This window comes from Sycon ciliatum, chromosome 12 (genome assembly GCF_964019385.1).
Source record: "Sycon ciliatum chromosome 12, ocSycCili1.1, whole genome shotgun sequence".
Taxonomy (NCBI): Eukaryota; Metazoa; Porifera; class Calcarea; order Leucosolenida; family Sycettidae; genus Sycon; species Sycon ciliatum.
In genome coordinates this window covers 19,254,857-19,271,403 of record NC_088654.1, presented here as the reverse complement: position 1 = coordinate 19,271,403, position 16,547 = coordinate 19,254,857, and the positions used below count along the sequence as shown (strand labels likewise).

At 49.1% G+C, this 16,547-nt stretch overlaps 2 protein-coding genes across 2 annotated transcripts in view; one reads left to right on the top strand and one right to left on the bottom strand.

Moving 5' to 3' along the window:
- The window catches only part of LOC135828901 (formimidoyltransferase-cyclodeaminase-like), a 40,173-nt gene extending 30,298 nt beyond the window's left edge, over positions 1 to 9,875 (top strand). The window contains exons 11-14 of the mRNA XM_065341334.1: positions 2,426 to 2,469; positions 6,931 to 7,069; positions 7,306 to 7,401; positions 8,955 to 9,875. Coding sequence (XP_065197406.1) covers positions 2,426 to 2,469; positions 6,931 to 7,069; positions 7,306 to 7,401; positions 8,955 to 9,041 — 366 coding nt within the window. The 3' untranslated portion in view covers positions 9,042 to 9,875. The remainder of the gene's footprint in view (positions 1 to 2,425; positions 2,470 to 6,930; positions 7,070 to 7,305; positions 7,402 to 8,954) is intronic.
- A 1,001-nt stretch (positions 9,876 to 10,876) lies between these two features.
- LOC135828355 (acid phosphatase type 7-like) lies at positions 10,877 to 16,272 on the bottom strand. The gene is made up of 2 exons (XM_065340807.1): positions 14,640 to 16,272; positions 10,877 to 12,276 (listed from the first exon to the last, which is right to left on the bottom strand). Exons 1-2 carry the CDS (start codon positions 15,758 to 15,760, stop codon positions 11,865 to 11,867), a joined length of 1,533 nt encoding a protein of 510 aa, XP_065196879.1. The 5' UTR covers positions 15,761 to 16,272; the 3' UTR covers positions 10,877 to 11,864.
- Positions 16,273 to 16,547: the final 275 nt, after the last annotated feature.

The following is a 16,547-nucleotide window of genomic DNA, read 5'->3' as shown; positions in this document are numbered from 1 at the left end:
GCAGACCTCTGTGCTGCCTTCATCACCACCTTCAGATGCACCACCTGTCAAATCCACTCCATCATGTGGAGGTGGGCTTCGAAGGCGCTTCCTGGCTTGCTGGCCGGGTACATACCGTGGTGTACTTGGAGGCTCAATAGCAGAAGAGCTTGGGGTACCGAAAAGGGCACCATCCAAGTCCTCTGCGTCGCTGTCATCGCCACCTGTACACATGGCAGGACGAGTCACTGCTACTACTTGAGCTATAGGTGTGGAAGAACGTGATGGAGGGACTCGTGTGACCTCAGCGTTGTCGTCCACGGACGCACCTGGAGACTCAGAGGATGAAGATGTCGTAGAGGGCAGCTCAAGAGGCGACTTGCTACTTCCCATATCACAGGAGTCCAAAGTCTCAAGTGGCCCTAGACCAGGTACGTCACCGAAGTACTTGTGCCAGGCGCGAAAATTACTCCAGGCTCCGAACGCGCTCTCCATGTCAAACTCCGGATCAGCTTGGCTGCCCGTGGCAGTCGATCTCTTGTACTTCTTGTACATTTCCCTGGCTTTTGATTTCACGTTGTCTATTTTGTTGTGCACTATGAGTGCCGTCACCTCCCAGTCAAGGCCATTTTCCTTGGCAAGTTTGTTCAGCTCATCGGCAATTTCTTTCTCACGAACAGTGCGTTTCTTCATCTTGCCACTCTTCGTCTGTTGATATGCAGCCCATAGGTCGATGAGCTTTGCCTCCAAAACTTCTGAAAAAATCTGACGAGGCATCGTATGAAATTGAACTCAATCGAACAACCAAGTGAAAATAAAACAAGCACTTTCAACCCACTTTGTCAGCAAGAAACAGCGTGTATCCTGCTTTCTATACCCTTTCGGGAGTTGCTGAAAACATATACGAGTTTTCCCGCCACAGGTGAAAGTTGTCAAGGTAACCACAGTACAAGAACACGTTGAAAGCATGATATACGGTGTTTCGTACCTCGTGTGAACCGCACCTAAGCCACGCTGGAGTGTAAGCCACACTGGTGTAAAAGCCACACTGGAGTATAAGCCACGCTGGAGTATAAGCCACACTGGTGTATAAGCCACGCTGGTGTATAAGCCACACCGGTGTATAAGCCGCACTGGAGTATAAGCCACATTGGAGTATAAGCCACGCTGGAGTGTAAGCCACACTGGTGTATAAGCCACGCTGGTGTATAAGCCACGCTGGTGTATAAGCCACACCGGTGTATAAGCCGCACTGGAGTATAAGCCACGCTGGAGTGTAAGCCACACTGGAGTATAAGCCATGCTGGAGTATTAGCCACGCTGGAGTATGAGCCACACTGGAGTACAAGCCACGCTGGAGTATTAGCCACACTGGAGTATGAGCCACACTGGAGTATTGCCGTGACAGACAGCCATGCAGAAAAAAGTGACAGGCTGTACACTCTGTGTGTTCCTGTGCTCTTGCCGTACTGAACAGCCGCAGTGCCATCGTCAACTTGGGCTGGAACACTCCACTGGCGTGGTTTTCAGCACCGTTGCAACATGAGTGCATTCATGAGTGCATTCATGAATGCATTCAGTGTGCTGCTCAATCAAATCCGATCGCGTGAGTCCAGCATGCGCCGGGCGCTGTGCAGCCCTCTATGTACGAGACCTGCGAACACCAGTATGTCCACTGGTGCAGAGCGCCAACTTGACTCCCTTGTTCGGATTTTGTGTGAGCAGCACTGTAGCATCGCCAGATGAGCTACTCAGATTCCTCTTCTTCACGGGGTGCTGTGTTCTGATTTTTGCTTTATTTAAAAAACTACATAATTCTTTTAGTCTGACTTCTGTGCATGAATGCTTTGCTACTGTGCATAGAGGATGCCATGAACAACATTCTTATTTCTTGTGCTGTGTTTGTGTGCGCATGTGCGTGTGTGTGTGTGTGTGTGTGTGTGCACGTGTGTGTGTGTGTGTGTGTGTGTTTGTGTGTGTGTGTGTGTGTGTGCATTCGTGTGTGTGTGTGTGTGTGTGCATTCGTGTGTGTGTGTGTGTGTGTGTGTGTGTGTGTGTGTGTGAAAAAAAAAAAAAAAAAATGAAAAAAAGACCAAAAAAAGGGATTCACTGGCCAGAAAATGTCACTCCAAATAGCTGTATGGTGTAGACCAGGCTGAATAGTGACGGTCAATTCTTCAGCCTTGCAAGCTGTTGAATGGTGTAATCCGAGCACAAGTTGCTATGGCTTCTGCCGTAGCATTGCTATCATCGCCTCCGGCGATGGGCGTCAAAGGTCAAGGTCAAGGTGTGTGTGTGTGTGTGTGCATGTATGTGTGTATGTGTGTGCGTGTGTGGGTGTGTGCATGCATGTGTGTGGGTGCGTGGGTGCATGTATGTATGTGTGTGTGTGTCTGTGTGTGTCTGTGTGTCTGTCATGTTGGTGTACCAACTCACTTTTCTCCAGTCTGCACTCGGTCTGGCCAAGTCAACAGAAGAGGAGAAAGCAAGGTGAGTTTGCAATGGGTGCGTCCGTGGTTAGCATAAATGGCTCACACTGGCGGAGAAATCCACGTTCAAAAGTCTTGAGAATCAAAAGTCATGAGAAAAGTCAGTACTATTGTCTATGCACAGTTGAGTCACCGTGTATACATTGGGGGGGGGGGGGGGGGTGGGGTGGCCAACTTTCCGTGTATACATTGGTATGCTCTTCTTAGTGATATTCTAGACTGTTCGTTCTTTGGCACTCCGTTCTTTGGCACTCCGTTCTTCGACACTCCGTTCTTTGGCACTCCGTTCTTTGGCGCTCCGTTCTTTGGCGCTCCGTTCTTTGGCGCTCCGTTCTTTGGCACTCCGTTCTTTGGCACTCCGTTCTTTGGCACTCCGTTCTTTGGCACTCCGTTCTTTGGCACTCCGTTCTTCGGCACTCCGTTCTTTGGCACCCGATAGTACTGTGTCCCTGAATTGGATGGCACATTGTGCATCTCTTGAGGAATTTGCAAATACGTAATACGAATTATGTATATGTATTCACTCGGAGCATGCACAGTACACTCAGTACACTACTGTATAAGACGTTTTTTCGGTGTATTTTTTTCCGGTATTTTCGGTAGAGAAACCGGCACCTCGTTGTGTGATAAATTGAGACTCTACCTGAAGAAACCACAGAGCTGGGTCTTGAATGTAAAAGGGTGGAATCTTCAAATTAACGGTTGATACAGTCTCAGGACGAGGAGCAGGATCCGATTGTGCTGCAGCGGCAGGCTGGGATCTCGTAGCTACATCAGTAGCGGTGCTTGAAGGATCGCTGCCATTACCGGTACTCGCCTGCACTGTTTTGTTGAGATATGGCGAGTGTAGTCAAGAAGAGAGACCTTTGCTAAGGTCACCACGAGCAGGGGTGACAGCTTGGTCCGTTCCTAAGCCTGAGGAGAACATCCGAGTTCGTTTCGAGGGGTCACCAATTGATGCGTCTAGCACATCTCAATTCTAAAATCCACCAGGAATCCACAGGAAAACTACTCACACTACACCGGTATTATTCATTGCCAAAAGAACACCGAAAGGCCAAACCGCATGGTGAAGACTAATGTCTAGACTACTGAAGGATTCTCTGAATCCTTGTGCCATAACAAAGAGAAAATACAGAATGTGTAGTGCGCCAAAGTTAGCGTATGTACAAACATGTAATAATGACAACGCGCAATAAAAGGAGTCCAAATATCCGGCAAAGGACACGAATGGTGTACGGTAAAGGAAGACACGTGCATGCATGAGTACCCTAGCAAAAGTGTACAAACCTAACGTAGATATCCCCGTGGTACTAATCGAGTACCGTACGCTACATATTTATGCAAAGCAATATCAAATAACATACTAGCATAAAAGAATGCAAATAATTTAATTTCAAAACACATGGAAAATCTCCGTAAAACAAATCGTTAAAACCGTAGGCTTATCGCAAATCACTACAAGTCCATTCAGAGAAGGTTGATATCCTAGCTTTTGGTCATAAACGGGTCAAATTTTGAGTTTTCGTCTCCTTTTTTGGCAATCCCCCATGGAATGCTCTTCCAATTGTGTTTTTGAAGTCTATTTCTCCAAAAAAGCAAGCCATAACAAGAATAGGATTTCGGCCAGGTTTTGCCCCCAAAGCACTGAATTGGGTAAAAACCTTGAAAATCCAGGCCGTTCACTCCACTTGCATAACAGTACATTTGCGGTTCGAGCCCCAGTTGAGGTGCCTTTTGGGCCCTTTTTCAAGTTTCTAATCGCGCGGCACTGCACAGTGTACCACAAAATCGCCTAACACGGGAGCTCTCCAGAGCCAGCGCTCAACCTTTTCTGAATGGACTGTAGTGTAGTAGTACTAGTACCGTAAAGTACCGTTGATCCGCCCCCTCTCTAATTCCCGCCCGCTGTCGATTTTCTACATGTGAAGCGACTTCGGCGTATACAGCGAAATACGATGTTGAACCGACGCTTGCACTGCTGTACACAAAACGTGCCAATCCGGGATGAAAATGTGCACAATCCAGCACGTCGAGTCTGATCCTCCACGTGTTTGTACATCGTACTGCACATGACAGTCTTGGTCTAATTCCCGCCCGCTGCCGAAAACCCAGCTGGGAAGCGACATGGCAAGGGGGGGGGGGGGGGGATCAACGGTACTTTACGGTAGTAGTAGCAGTTTTATTATTTTACTAGGGGAGTCCCAACAGGCTACTGCCTTTTTTACTAAATCTAGATTACACCTGAGAGGCACTAGAGCACATTCTGTATGAAGGGTAGGTTGGTCACCTAATTCTACGTTAAACCTGAAACCTGGCTGGTCCCTGACACCGAAATTTCTCTACACCTAAAATTACATGGGGAAGAGTGTGTTGCTCCCTACATGGGAGCTCGCGGTTTTCCTGCCGACTTGAATTCTCACTTGACTGACTCACGACTGCCACCAGAGCACACGAGAAGTCCATCGAACCGTCCACTCGGCAAACCTGCAAGAAAGCACCACTCCCTGCTCAATACACAGTGTCTCGGGGAATTCAACTAAAATTACATGTTTTATATACAATACATAGTCCACCAAGGACGTGACGCGTTTGAGCGACTTATCATGCCAGTTTTGTCCTTTCCGTCTGGCCCTGAGTTGCAACAGACTACTGCTGACTTTGAACACTTGTGCCATCTACCAGGCTGTACGGCAGCCCTTGATGAAACACTCATGAACATTCGAAAACCTATCGTATTTGCCGGTGTGTTTAGCGCACTTTGAAACGCGTAAAAAAACTCGAAAATCGCTCCTGCGGCTTCGACTCCGAATGCTGACTAGCGCTCACTCCATGCATAGAATGCATGTATGGTGTCATTCATCTACTTTTAATGTACAGTAAACACCTGGTTTAAGCGACCACCTCACGGTGCAAGCAAAAGCGGTCGTTAGAGCCAGGTGGTCTTTAGAGCCAGGTCCCACAGTGTCTGTGTAGAACTGTCGGTGCATGGAAAAACGGTCGTGAAGAGCAGGTGGTCGCTAAACACAGAGGTCGCTTACACCAGGTTTTACTGTCCTGCAATCCATCATTGTACTAGTGCAAAGTTTCTACATGTTGTCAGCTCTGAGTGAAGGACAAACTAGGCAAATTTTGTAGAACTTTTAAAGTCGTGCTTCTCAACGTTTTAACCACTGGTAATGTCTTGTGTGTACCGATACCCATTAAGTTCGGTTGCCAACAAATTTCAAAGTCTGATGTGCGGCTTATACACCGAATGTAGCAAAAATACTGCAAGATACGAATATTGGACCCGATAATGGCGGGGGGGGGGGGGGGGGCTCAGACCCTCGTGCGGCTAACACGCCGGAAAACACGGTATCCGCTAGTGTTGAAACGATCTCACCGGATACTCGTTAGCTCGCTCGCCAGAAACTCGGCTCGTTTGTGCGGCCAGCTCGTTTGCACTAACGAACACCGTACACCGTACTCCGTACACATGGCAGTACATGTATTGTATTGTATTTATTTATTTAAAAGGATTCTCCAAAAGCAAATGGATGCTTATCACGGAAGTCTCCCACATAAATATCGCAAGAAAAATGGGGAAATGGGGGAGAGGAGAGTGGAAGATGAAGCATGGGAAGAAGGGAAACAAGTACCTAAATATCGAGGTATAAAAGCAGGAAAGAAATCGACGAGCGACCGGGGAGTCGTAAAATATTTTATGACTCCCTGGTCGATCGAGAGTCCAGTCCCGCGCAAAGTGAAAATCACTCGCAGTTACAGGTGACTGTATGCCTGCACGACACTTGAGTTGTTTCAGTTGTCGTTGCAGCTTTGGTGGACGCTACTGATATCTTGTTCCCGCCGCATCTGCTGACCTGTCGCAGGATATGCTTCGGTCACCTCTCCATTCGAGTGAAAGTTACGCTCAGTCGTTTGGAAGTTTTCTCCCGCGATGCAGCGAAGACCAGGCCTACTTGCAATCTTTGCAAAACGGTCTATTCTTACAAAGGCTAATCGACGACGGCGCTGAAAAGACATCTCGACACCAAACAGCAGTGAAGCAGCAGCAACCCCAAATGCCGGCGGTGATAATTTGAACCAGTTGAAAAAAATCGAACTTAGAAAAAACATTATTCAAAAAAATAATCATATTTGCCACATCAACATGATCAATGAAACTCGTTAGCTCGCTCGATAGCTTGCTCGTTAGTGGAACTGATCGCTCGTTTGTTATTGATACGCTCGTTTCAACACTAGTATCCGCCATGCAGACGCTTTCTATTGTTGCAAGGGTTATCAAGCCATTGTACTGTTGCTGTGTATGGCACGAAGCTTGAATTTCGAAGTCTGAAGATAACGTTGAAACGTCTCTGCTGGTCTCTCTCTCTCTCATTCTCACTCTCTCTCAATCTATCTCACACACTCTCTCTCTCACTCTCTATATATCTCTCTGCTCTTTTTTACAATTGTTTAGGCGCACTGAGGCAGTTCGTGTTGCATCCCTACAAACTGTCAATGTACCATTATCGGTAATGAGGATCTGTGACAAGTGCTGGGAGCACTTGCATGTACTTGCTGCTCATGGCAATATCAATTGCAAGTCGGATTTGCAGGTGCGTACAGTTGTGTGTGTGTGTGTGTGTCCTCTCTCTTTCTCTCTCTTTCTCTTCCTCCCTCTCTCTCTCTCTCTCTCTATCTATCTATCTCTCTTTCTATCTATCTCTCTCTCTCTCTCTCTCTCTCTCTCTCTCTCTCTCTGTTTTCCGCTATGAAGTGATCTGCTCCTTCCTGTGTCACTCTGATTCACTCACTCGCTAAGTATGCTTCTCTTCTTCTGTCGTGCTTCCAGGTTGGAGCGAAGAGCTTAGAGACTGGTGTATTTGGAGCGTACCAGAATGTTCGCATCAACTTGCCATCCATCACTGACACTGACCTAAGAGCAAAGGTAACGGTTTTCTTGGCTACTGTGTGTCCGTTGGTGTCCTCGTTTGGTACACTCGCTTGGTGTCGGTTCGTGTCATCCTTCCATTCAATGACCAGACCGATTTGCATCGAGCCCCGTTGCATTACGCAAATACAGTACTGTCCGTCGCCGAAGAACTGGGGGGGGGGGGTCTGCCTCCTAGCCTCCTAGCCTAGACCGTTCTATTTGTCTAGTAGTACAGTCTATGCGCAGTTGAGCCACTGTGTGCACATTGGTATGCCGTGCTTGGTGAAATTCTAGGCTGGTCGTTCTTCGGCGCCCTACAGTACCAAGGCCGTCACAGCCACTTTTTGGGCTTTTTGGGCTTTTTTTTTTTTTTTGGGACCAAACTGCAAGAAAGCGCTATGATCGCAGCTCAACGTAAACGTGGCAAATCCTTGTCCCCGATCAAAATGCTTGCAGTTGGCTTCAACTTTTGACCCGGGGGAGGGCCCCCGGACCCCCCTTCCATGGCCGCCCCCTCCAAAGTCGGTGCGACGGGCCTGAGTACTGTATGTGCACATTGGTATGCTGTGCGTGGTGAAATTCTAGCCTGGTCGTTCTTCAGCACCCGACACTACTGTACTGTGTGCATCGTGATCATGATTGAACAATGAACATACTATTCAGCACTACATTGTAGTTCGACCTCGGTGTTGTGATGTTGCTCTCAGATGTGAATATTTGTATGCAGCCATCATAGACTGATATGTGTTGCCCGGAGAAATGTTTTCAAATTAGGGTGCAAAATCCTGCATTCTGGGCACTTTTGGCATTGCGTTAAGAAAAGTGGTCCGGCCAAAGTCGGACCGGCTGCTACACCCCTGTAGGTAAATATGGTTACGTCACATCATTTATTTCTGCGTTATGTTGAGTGACATCATGTGCACTGGGTTGACACGATGCCATTCACCGCAACACATGTGCAATGATGCCGTCCTATGATACCATCTCAATGATGTCATCCTATGATATCGTCCTGTGATATCGTTCGTTTATATCATCCTATGATGTCATCCTAAGATGTCACCCACATAAGCTCCATGGAGTACATGATATCTTTGTCAGGTCAATATTAAAACATGGGTCATGTTTCATCTTCATTGCTAGGAGGATACCCTGCAAGCACTAATTCATTACTTGAGGGATACCCTGCAAGCACTAATTCCCTACGAGAAAACCCAGTGTGATCACATTGGCGACCGGTGTTGTGTTTTACAGTTGCGCTCGGCGAAATCCGACCCAAAGTGCAAAGCTGGCGCCCTGGACCAGTTCCGATTACATCATTGTATGTGTACATGTGTACGTCCAGCTGCATTCGTGCCACTTCCAGGGTTTCTTGTATTGTATTGTATTTTATTCTTTCACTTGGGCATTCCACAACAGACCCTAAGGTCTTCTTGCAGGGTGCTAGTTGAGGGTGCCAAACATGCACTCTGGGTCGGATTTCACCGAGCGCAACTGTACTCGTACTTGTAGTGCCAGAAGTTGATCTAATAGGATGTTTCTATTGTGGGATTGTTGGTCTTGTGTAGATTTCCTCCGAAGCCGATGCCGTGTACACCCGTGCAGTGCAGCAATGTAAGCTGCTGCTCGACGCTGTGGACGAGCGATCCACGTAAGAGCCATGCCTGATACTGGAGCATGCCAGCGGGACTCCTCTGTCTTTTGCTGTATATACGGTTAGCCACCGCATGGGTAGTATTACATAGTCATGTTGTGTAATCTTGAGCGTGCCGCTTATTAACTCAGCTTGTTTATTTTTTACCAAATCTTCACGGCTTGGTTCCCTGCTTGGTTCTCTATTGACCGTGACAGTCGTATTGTATTTACTCTCTTTTTCTTGAAACGTTCCGCGATGTGTCCGGTCTTCGATGCTATTCCGAGAATTCGATTTTAATGCTGACAATATCGGTCAGAGCTGGCCAGTATTGTTTCAGCTATAGCTGTGTCTGTCACCCCACCACCGCCACACCCCCAGCTCACACCGTATGAGCATGCTTGCTCCCTGGCCTAGGAAGAAAGCGTTGTCTTGTTGCTCCCTGTTCTGCACATGACCTGAGCAATGTTGTCAAGCGTCTCCAGGTTTTAATTCAGTTCAACCCTGCTGCTGCTGCCTGCAATCGTTTTAATCTTCAAGCCCAGCCCCCCCCCCCCCCTCTTTATGCTAGAATTGTGCTAATGCTGCCAGTCGGATGGTATTGAGTAATTGTCGTACATAATCTATGGATATTGTTAGTGCTTGAGTACCTAAAGATTTATGGTTTCTTTTTAATTCTCTGCTTTTTACCCCCCCCCCCCCCCCCACTCTCGGCAGCCTTGCCAGCTATTTTTTTCTGGCCCTTTCCTAGCAGAGTTTTTTGTTTAAATATAATTTTAAAACATTGTTCGACAAGGCATTGCTTCTGCATGCAGTCACTACAGTCGTACAGTGTGGTATCACAACTGTCACATGACTACACAGGACAGCCACTGTTTGTCCACTGTCCGCGTGACGTGATCACTTTCTGCACATTTAGGGTGTGTTTGGTTGGTAAGATCTAGAACAGGATAGAACAGCTGTTGCGAGCAGCCTCATGCCAACCAAACGGTACTCCAGAAACAGAACACATTTTTTTGTGAACAATGTGCCAAACTTGGTGCATTCTTCAAATGTGTATGGGTCACCATGGTCCCTTTGTGCGGTACAGCAAGTCCAACCCAAAAGCGTATGCACGTGATCATTTGGGACCAAAATCAATGTTCCCCGCAGGTTTCAGTGTAAAAAAGTGAAACTGCTCGGTCTGCTCCGGCCTCGAGGCCAGAAGCAAGCAGAACATGTTCTGGCCGACCCAGAACAGGTGCAGTCCCAACCAAACGCACTGTTCTGGTGAATCCTGTTCTAGGTCGCACCAACCAAACGCGCCCTTAGTCGCATGACAATGATGTGAAACCACTGTCTATTGGTCGGTACTGCCGCGCGCGCGCGCACACACACACACACACACACACACACACATACACACACACACACACACATACACACACACACACACACATACACACACACACACACATACACACACACACACACACACACACACACACACACACACATACACACACACACACACACATACACACACACACACACATACACACACACACACACACACACACACACACACACACACTTAGTAGTAGTAAGTACACGGTGCCCCCCCCCCCCCCCCTCTAACAATTTCGACCTAGGTTCAGCATGCACATAATATGTATGACATGCACCAGCCATCCTACACATATGCGGCCGTGCCCTCCCCCCCCCCCCCCCCCCCCCCCCCCAGCAGCTGCGACCCTGATCATAGTTACAGCTTGCATGTCGCTCATGGAATGATCCGTGGGCTTAACGCGTCTGTCAATAAAATCCAGGCAGAAGAGCCAACAAAAGGCATCTCAATATTGTTAGAACGTATAGCAGTACTAAAGAACAACTGCGCAGGCGCAGCACGTTTTTCCACAAGAGTCAGCCATTTTTTTCTCTTGTTTAGAACAGTCAGAAATATCAACATTGGCGCACTTTATACCGGTATATAATAATGATGAGTCACCACCACTAGCACTACACAAAGGTGGTTGAATTGGCTGCAGTGGAGCCTCCGTGTTCTAAAACGTTAAAAATTAAAATACTTTTAATATTGGCAATCCATCTGAGTTGGGGTTGGCCGCGCCGGCACTGGATGTCCCGGGTATTAATAATTACCATCTAGCTCCAGTGCTTGGTAAGACGCTGAATACACTTCCAAATGCTGCCCATAAATAAATACCATTCATAGTAGAAACTCCTACATGTAGAAGATCAGAATGATGTAGAACACCAATACTCTGTTGAACCGTGTCTATAAAGTATAAACTGCATTCGAAAACAAGCAGAAAAGGGAGCAGAAGGGACACATGGATACATGGATACAACAAGAGTACACAATCAAGAGTATGCATTGTAGTTGTTGGTCTGTGCGCGGCACGCGGCAATCATTACGTAACTTGCCTCCATCACGCCCTGGACACATGTACTCAAACCCACAGTTACGGCTCTCACACCAGCTCAACCGCTTTTGCTCTGACCTCTCAGTAACCATGCGGTTTCTAAATTGGCGCGTGAACTCCAGTTCCGAGCGAAAGCTCACTTCAAGCCAGATGGGAAGTGTGATGTTTGATTTTCCGCAGTACTGCAGCTGAATGATGTACAGTGACGAAGGCAGCACGCCGCGCATCTGGCTCACGGAAAAGAGATAACAGTCGAATACTCTTGTTCAAGGACTCTTGATACAAATCACAAGCAACTGTCCACTACTGTAACCGAATAATGCACGGCCAGAAAATACAACCAGACAAACCCACCAGCAGGCTTTCAACTCGGAACTTTTGGGGAATCAATTATGGAGAGTAGTAGAAGACGACTATAGAGCTCATTGCTCGTTAAGTTTGTCAGTGAAGGCGCCGTGGTGATTTTGCTCTATTACGATTTGGTCGAGGGTAACCTGAAAGAAATGGTCCAGCACCTGCTCCCACACCAAGTGCGTGTGATTCATCACGGTCAAGCGCCCGTAGCCGTTCAGGCCCGGCAGCCACGAGCGGTACGCCGACCAGTCGTAGCCGGAGCGCAGTATCGGGTTCGTGCACAGGTGCAGGAACGTCTCCGAGCAGCCCGTCTGTCCCGTGATGATGTGAACCGGAGCGCGCGGATTCCTGTAATCCGTCTGGTACAGCGTGCGGTTGTACGTCGGGTAGAACCGCTCGTAGGAATGCTCGTGACCTTCCAGGATGAGGTCCACGCCACCATCGAAGAAAATTTTCTCGAATTCCACTCGAACGTTGGGTCTGTGCACGCAATGAGAGGGGAGAGAAAGAACACCGCCTTCGAATCACTTCACCGCATGGGTGTGTGTGGGGAGCATGGGTGGGTGTATATTGGGGGAGGGGGAGCATGTGTGTGTGTGGGGGGGGGGGGGGAGCATGGGTGTGTATTGGGGAGGGGGAGCATGTGTGTGTGTGTGGGGGGGGGGGGGCATGGGTGTGTGTATTGGGGGAGGGGGGGGGGGGAGGTATAAGATATTAATAGTTCCAGTAGTGTAAGTTTAGTGAAACCCAGCTCAGTTTACGAGCACCCAGATTCGTAGTACAGTCCTGCTCAATGAAATACAGTCACTCTAGTTTGCGGTTTGTATCATTTCATAGCTCCGTGTTTGCAGATCTTTGGCTGCGCAACGCGCGGCGCGTACTTGAGCGACGCGACTGGATTTCATTGAGCAGCACCGTACATGCCTTGTAGAGGCGACGGTTTCAAATAGGACACCGGTTGCAAACCGGAACGGATTCAATATTCACTTTCTCTCTTGGTATTGTGATTAGAAAACATAATAGCAGTGAGACTACGATGTGTTATACTCCGAGCCAAAATTTCATGGCTCTGCGATGACCAGAAGCGCCATACCCAAGCAGGTGAGTTTTTGACGTGTTGCTTCGCACTGCGACTTGAGTTTTACGACTTTCGAAAAATCAACTTCTTGTCGCAGGTAAACAGCGGCTCGCCTCTCGCCAATAAAGCACCTTATACCAATCAAAACTAATGGAAGCGCACACAAGGCTTATTGTTACTCTGTACTGGCCGTCATGGAGCGATAGCAGTTACCTAATTTCAGACCCAGAGTGAATTTGACGTGCACTCTAAAACGTGTCCGGTTTGGAGCCACCTCTGATTTGAACTTTTTTGAAGCGAAAAATTGGGCAACTTGGAGGCAATGGGTCAACACAAAGGAGTGGCTCAGTTCGATTGACTCTAGCCCCAAAGCAAACTTCAACATGCCAGTTTCCTTCCACAAACATATTTCGAGTGAAAAGTCAACGCTGATGATCGGTTTGGGTCTATACAAATTTGGCTGTCAAGGCGTTCCGGTATCGAACCGTCTACTCTACAGTACTCAAGATCTCTGGGAAATGTGACGTCAACCAAAACATTCCACTTGGGCCAAACAAAGCAGAGTCTCACCCTCTTGTTTATGAACCCTTGCTTGCAAGTATGTACTCTTGACAGTACAGTAAACCCTGGTTTAAGCAACCACCCCACGGTGCAAGTAAAATCGGTTGTTAAAGCCAGGTGGTCTTTAGAACCAGCTACCATACATTCGTGGCATATGGGATTGTGTACATACATGTGCATGATTGTACTTCCATGTACTCATATTGACAGGTGTGGAGCACGGAATACTTTCGTGCACGCAAAGCACACCTCGCTCAAGTGCATGCAGCGCATCCTGCACTGTCACTGGTCACCTCTGCTGACTGCATGCCTTGCTTCAGAGCGAACTCCAACCCTGTTGCAGTTAAACCTGCCAGCGAAGACTGCAGTTTTGGGTAGTTTTGGTTGCTGTCTGCACTGTATTTCCAATGCACCAAGCATGCATACATTCTGTAAGTGCAATGCACCAAACGTATCTGAAAGACTTCTTTAAAAAAAAGTAACCAAGAAATCTAAACTGATACTCGAGACTGGGACCTACATGTACCGTATTTTTCGGAGTATAGTGCGCACTTTAGATGTGCTATTTTAGGCCCTAAATAGCAGGTGTGCACTATGCTCCGAATATGAAATGCATGTACATGTACTTCAATGAAGATTGAAGTGCGCACCCTCAATGAAGATTGGAGTGCGCACCCCCAATGAAGATTGGGGGTGCGCGTTATACAAAGGTGCGCACTGTACTCCGGAAAATACGGTAGCTACCCCCCCCCCCCCCCCGCCACGTCCCATTGCACCTAACGGTACATTGCACACAAGTCTACACAATCGTCGCTACTACAGCTTTCTTCAGATGAGATTGCACCCGTTATCAGCCAGCTTACTACAGTACATGGACAGTAAAACCTGTCAATGCGACCACTCGGATACGGCGACAACCTGTCCCAGAAGACCACTGCAGCCAGGACCAAGGGACGCTATTTCCAGTCATATGACCCTGGGTGAGGAGACCACCTGGTTACCGAGACCACGTTTTGAAGGTCCATTGAGCGGTCGTCTTAGTCAGGTTTCACTGTACATAAGGCGGTGTCCAAACTGAGACCTTGCTGCCCCCCCCCCCCCCCACCACCACCCTCGTCCCATTGTGCCCTACATGATCTAAAGGTACAGAGCACACATACATGTACATGACTGTACAAGTGTCTACACAATCACGACGGCTTACTTCATATGGTTGCATCCGTTATCGGCCAGGTTGCTGCAGTACATGGGACGGTGTCCGAACGCCACGATCCACGGGACTTGCTTGCGCCGGCGATTGGCCGCGGCCAGGTCACGCTGCAGCCACTGGCGTGTGGTACTGCGCAGGTAGGGACGCATGAACAGACTCTCCGTGTCGTACGCTATCACGTGCACCAGTCCAATGTCCATGGAGTAGAAGAGAGGCTCATACTGCGTCGCCACCTGCGTCATCGGTCTAGGCCAGCTGCTTGCCGCATCCCCGGCGGGGACTTCCCCTTCTGGCACGCCGACAAACTCTACGGCGTCGGGTGCGGGTACTGGCATGCTGAAGCGGTTCATGTACGGGTGGAACTGGTGGAACAGCTCGTGGTTTCCAGGCGCAGTCATGTATGGCAGGTAAGCCGCCGCGCCCTCCATCTCTCGCAGGAATCGGTCGCCACGCCGACCACCCTCGTCGTGCAGATCGTAGGCAATGTCCCCGACGTGAAACATGGCCACGTACTCGCCCGTCTGCGCTGCCTGGTGCAGTCGCGCTATCGTGGCCCTCCCGCTGGCAAGGCCCAGGTCGCCGAAGAACAGGAATTTCAGGGGCGACCCGTCCTGCCCGGATAATAACTTCTGGGTGTTGGTCCAGAAAGTCTTGCTGCACGTGTGGCTGCTGCACACCTGGTAGAAACACTGCTTCTCCACTTCCGGTACGATGCGTGACCTGTGTAACCACTGGCGACCCAACTCATTGCCCTCCGCGTGCCTCCACGTGTGTGCTTCCACCGTTATGTTGAGACCAGCGGCTGGGTCGGTGCCGAACAGGGTAGCTGACTTCACGCACCGCGAGCCGGTGGCCCACTGCACAGTAAGTTCCACGTACGGATCCGTCCTTGCCAGCGCTAGGTGAACTTGTTCAGGCTCACACTCCTCCTGCTGTTCCTGCTGGCCCGGCTCAGCCTGTGGAGGATCCACCGTTTCCACCGTCGCGTCGTCCTCTGGCTCTGCGGCCAGATGGCGAGATAGCTCGTCCGCCAACACGCTATTGAACGCTAATGCGACCAGCACGCCCAGCGAAACTGCACGCCGTCCAGCGGGTAATTCACGACTTCCCGCCATACTTCTACCAGTGCCGCACACGTACGCAATGCCAAATCACCCTGCTCCTGGCCTCTGGTTCTGCTGGCGTCGAAACACAGACTCGTTCACACACCGACACGCACATGAGTCTCTCGCTTGGGCCCCCTCTGTTTTCCTCTTGACGTCTACTTGAACTACTGGAGGCGTGATCAGCGCAGTTCCTTTCTACGTCTCTTCTTCCTCGGAGTCCGCAATCAAGTGTAGTTTTCGTGGCTGCACGGCATTGATGGCAAACAATCAGCAAGCAATCAACATAACCACGGCATGATAGCCAGATAGCTGTATTTGAAGCCTGTCCTACTTCGATGTTTTAGACACTATTGTCGTGTCCACTCACCATTGATCATGGCGACACCTGATCGGAGCTGTGTGCCCATGAGCTCTGTGTAATGGCACGACATGCATGTGTGCTAGATCCTGCACTCAACGGAAGTAAATGAACTGCAAACATTCAAGTGACATGCGCTTCCAGCCGCACTCAACTAACCCGTGTGGGACTGTGGTGTGGCGTTCTTTCTGCAACCCGCCCAGTGCAAAGACAATGCAGCGCGCAGACGGACATACACCGTCGTACACCAAGTAGATGTACGCCAATGACTGTTACAAGTGTTAGCGACACGGGTCAACCATGGTCAACTGTGAGTCTGTGCTTTGCAAGTCGCCGCGGTGAAGCATCGGGCCGCGGGGTTGAATGTGAAAGTAGTGGGTGCAAGACCATGAAGATTGAGTCACCAGGTCACACTGTCTCGCAGAGCAAGGGCAGTTC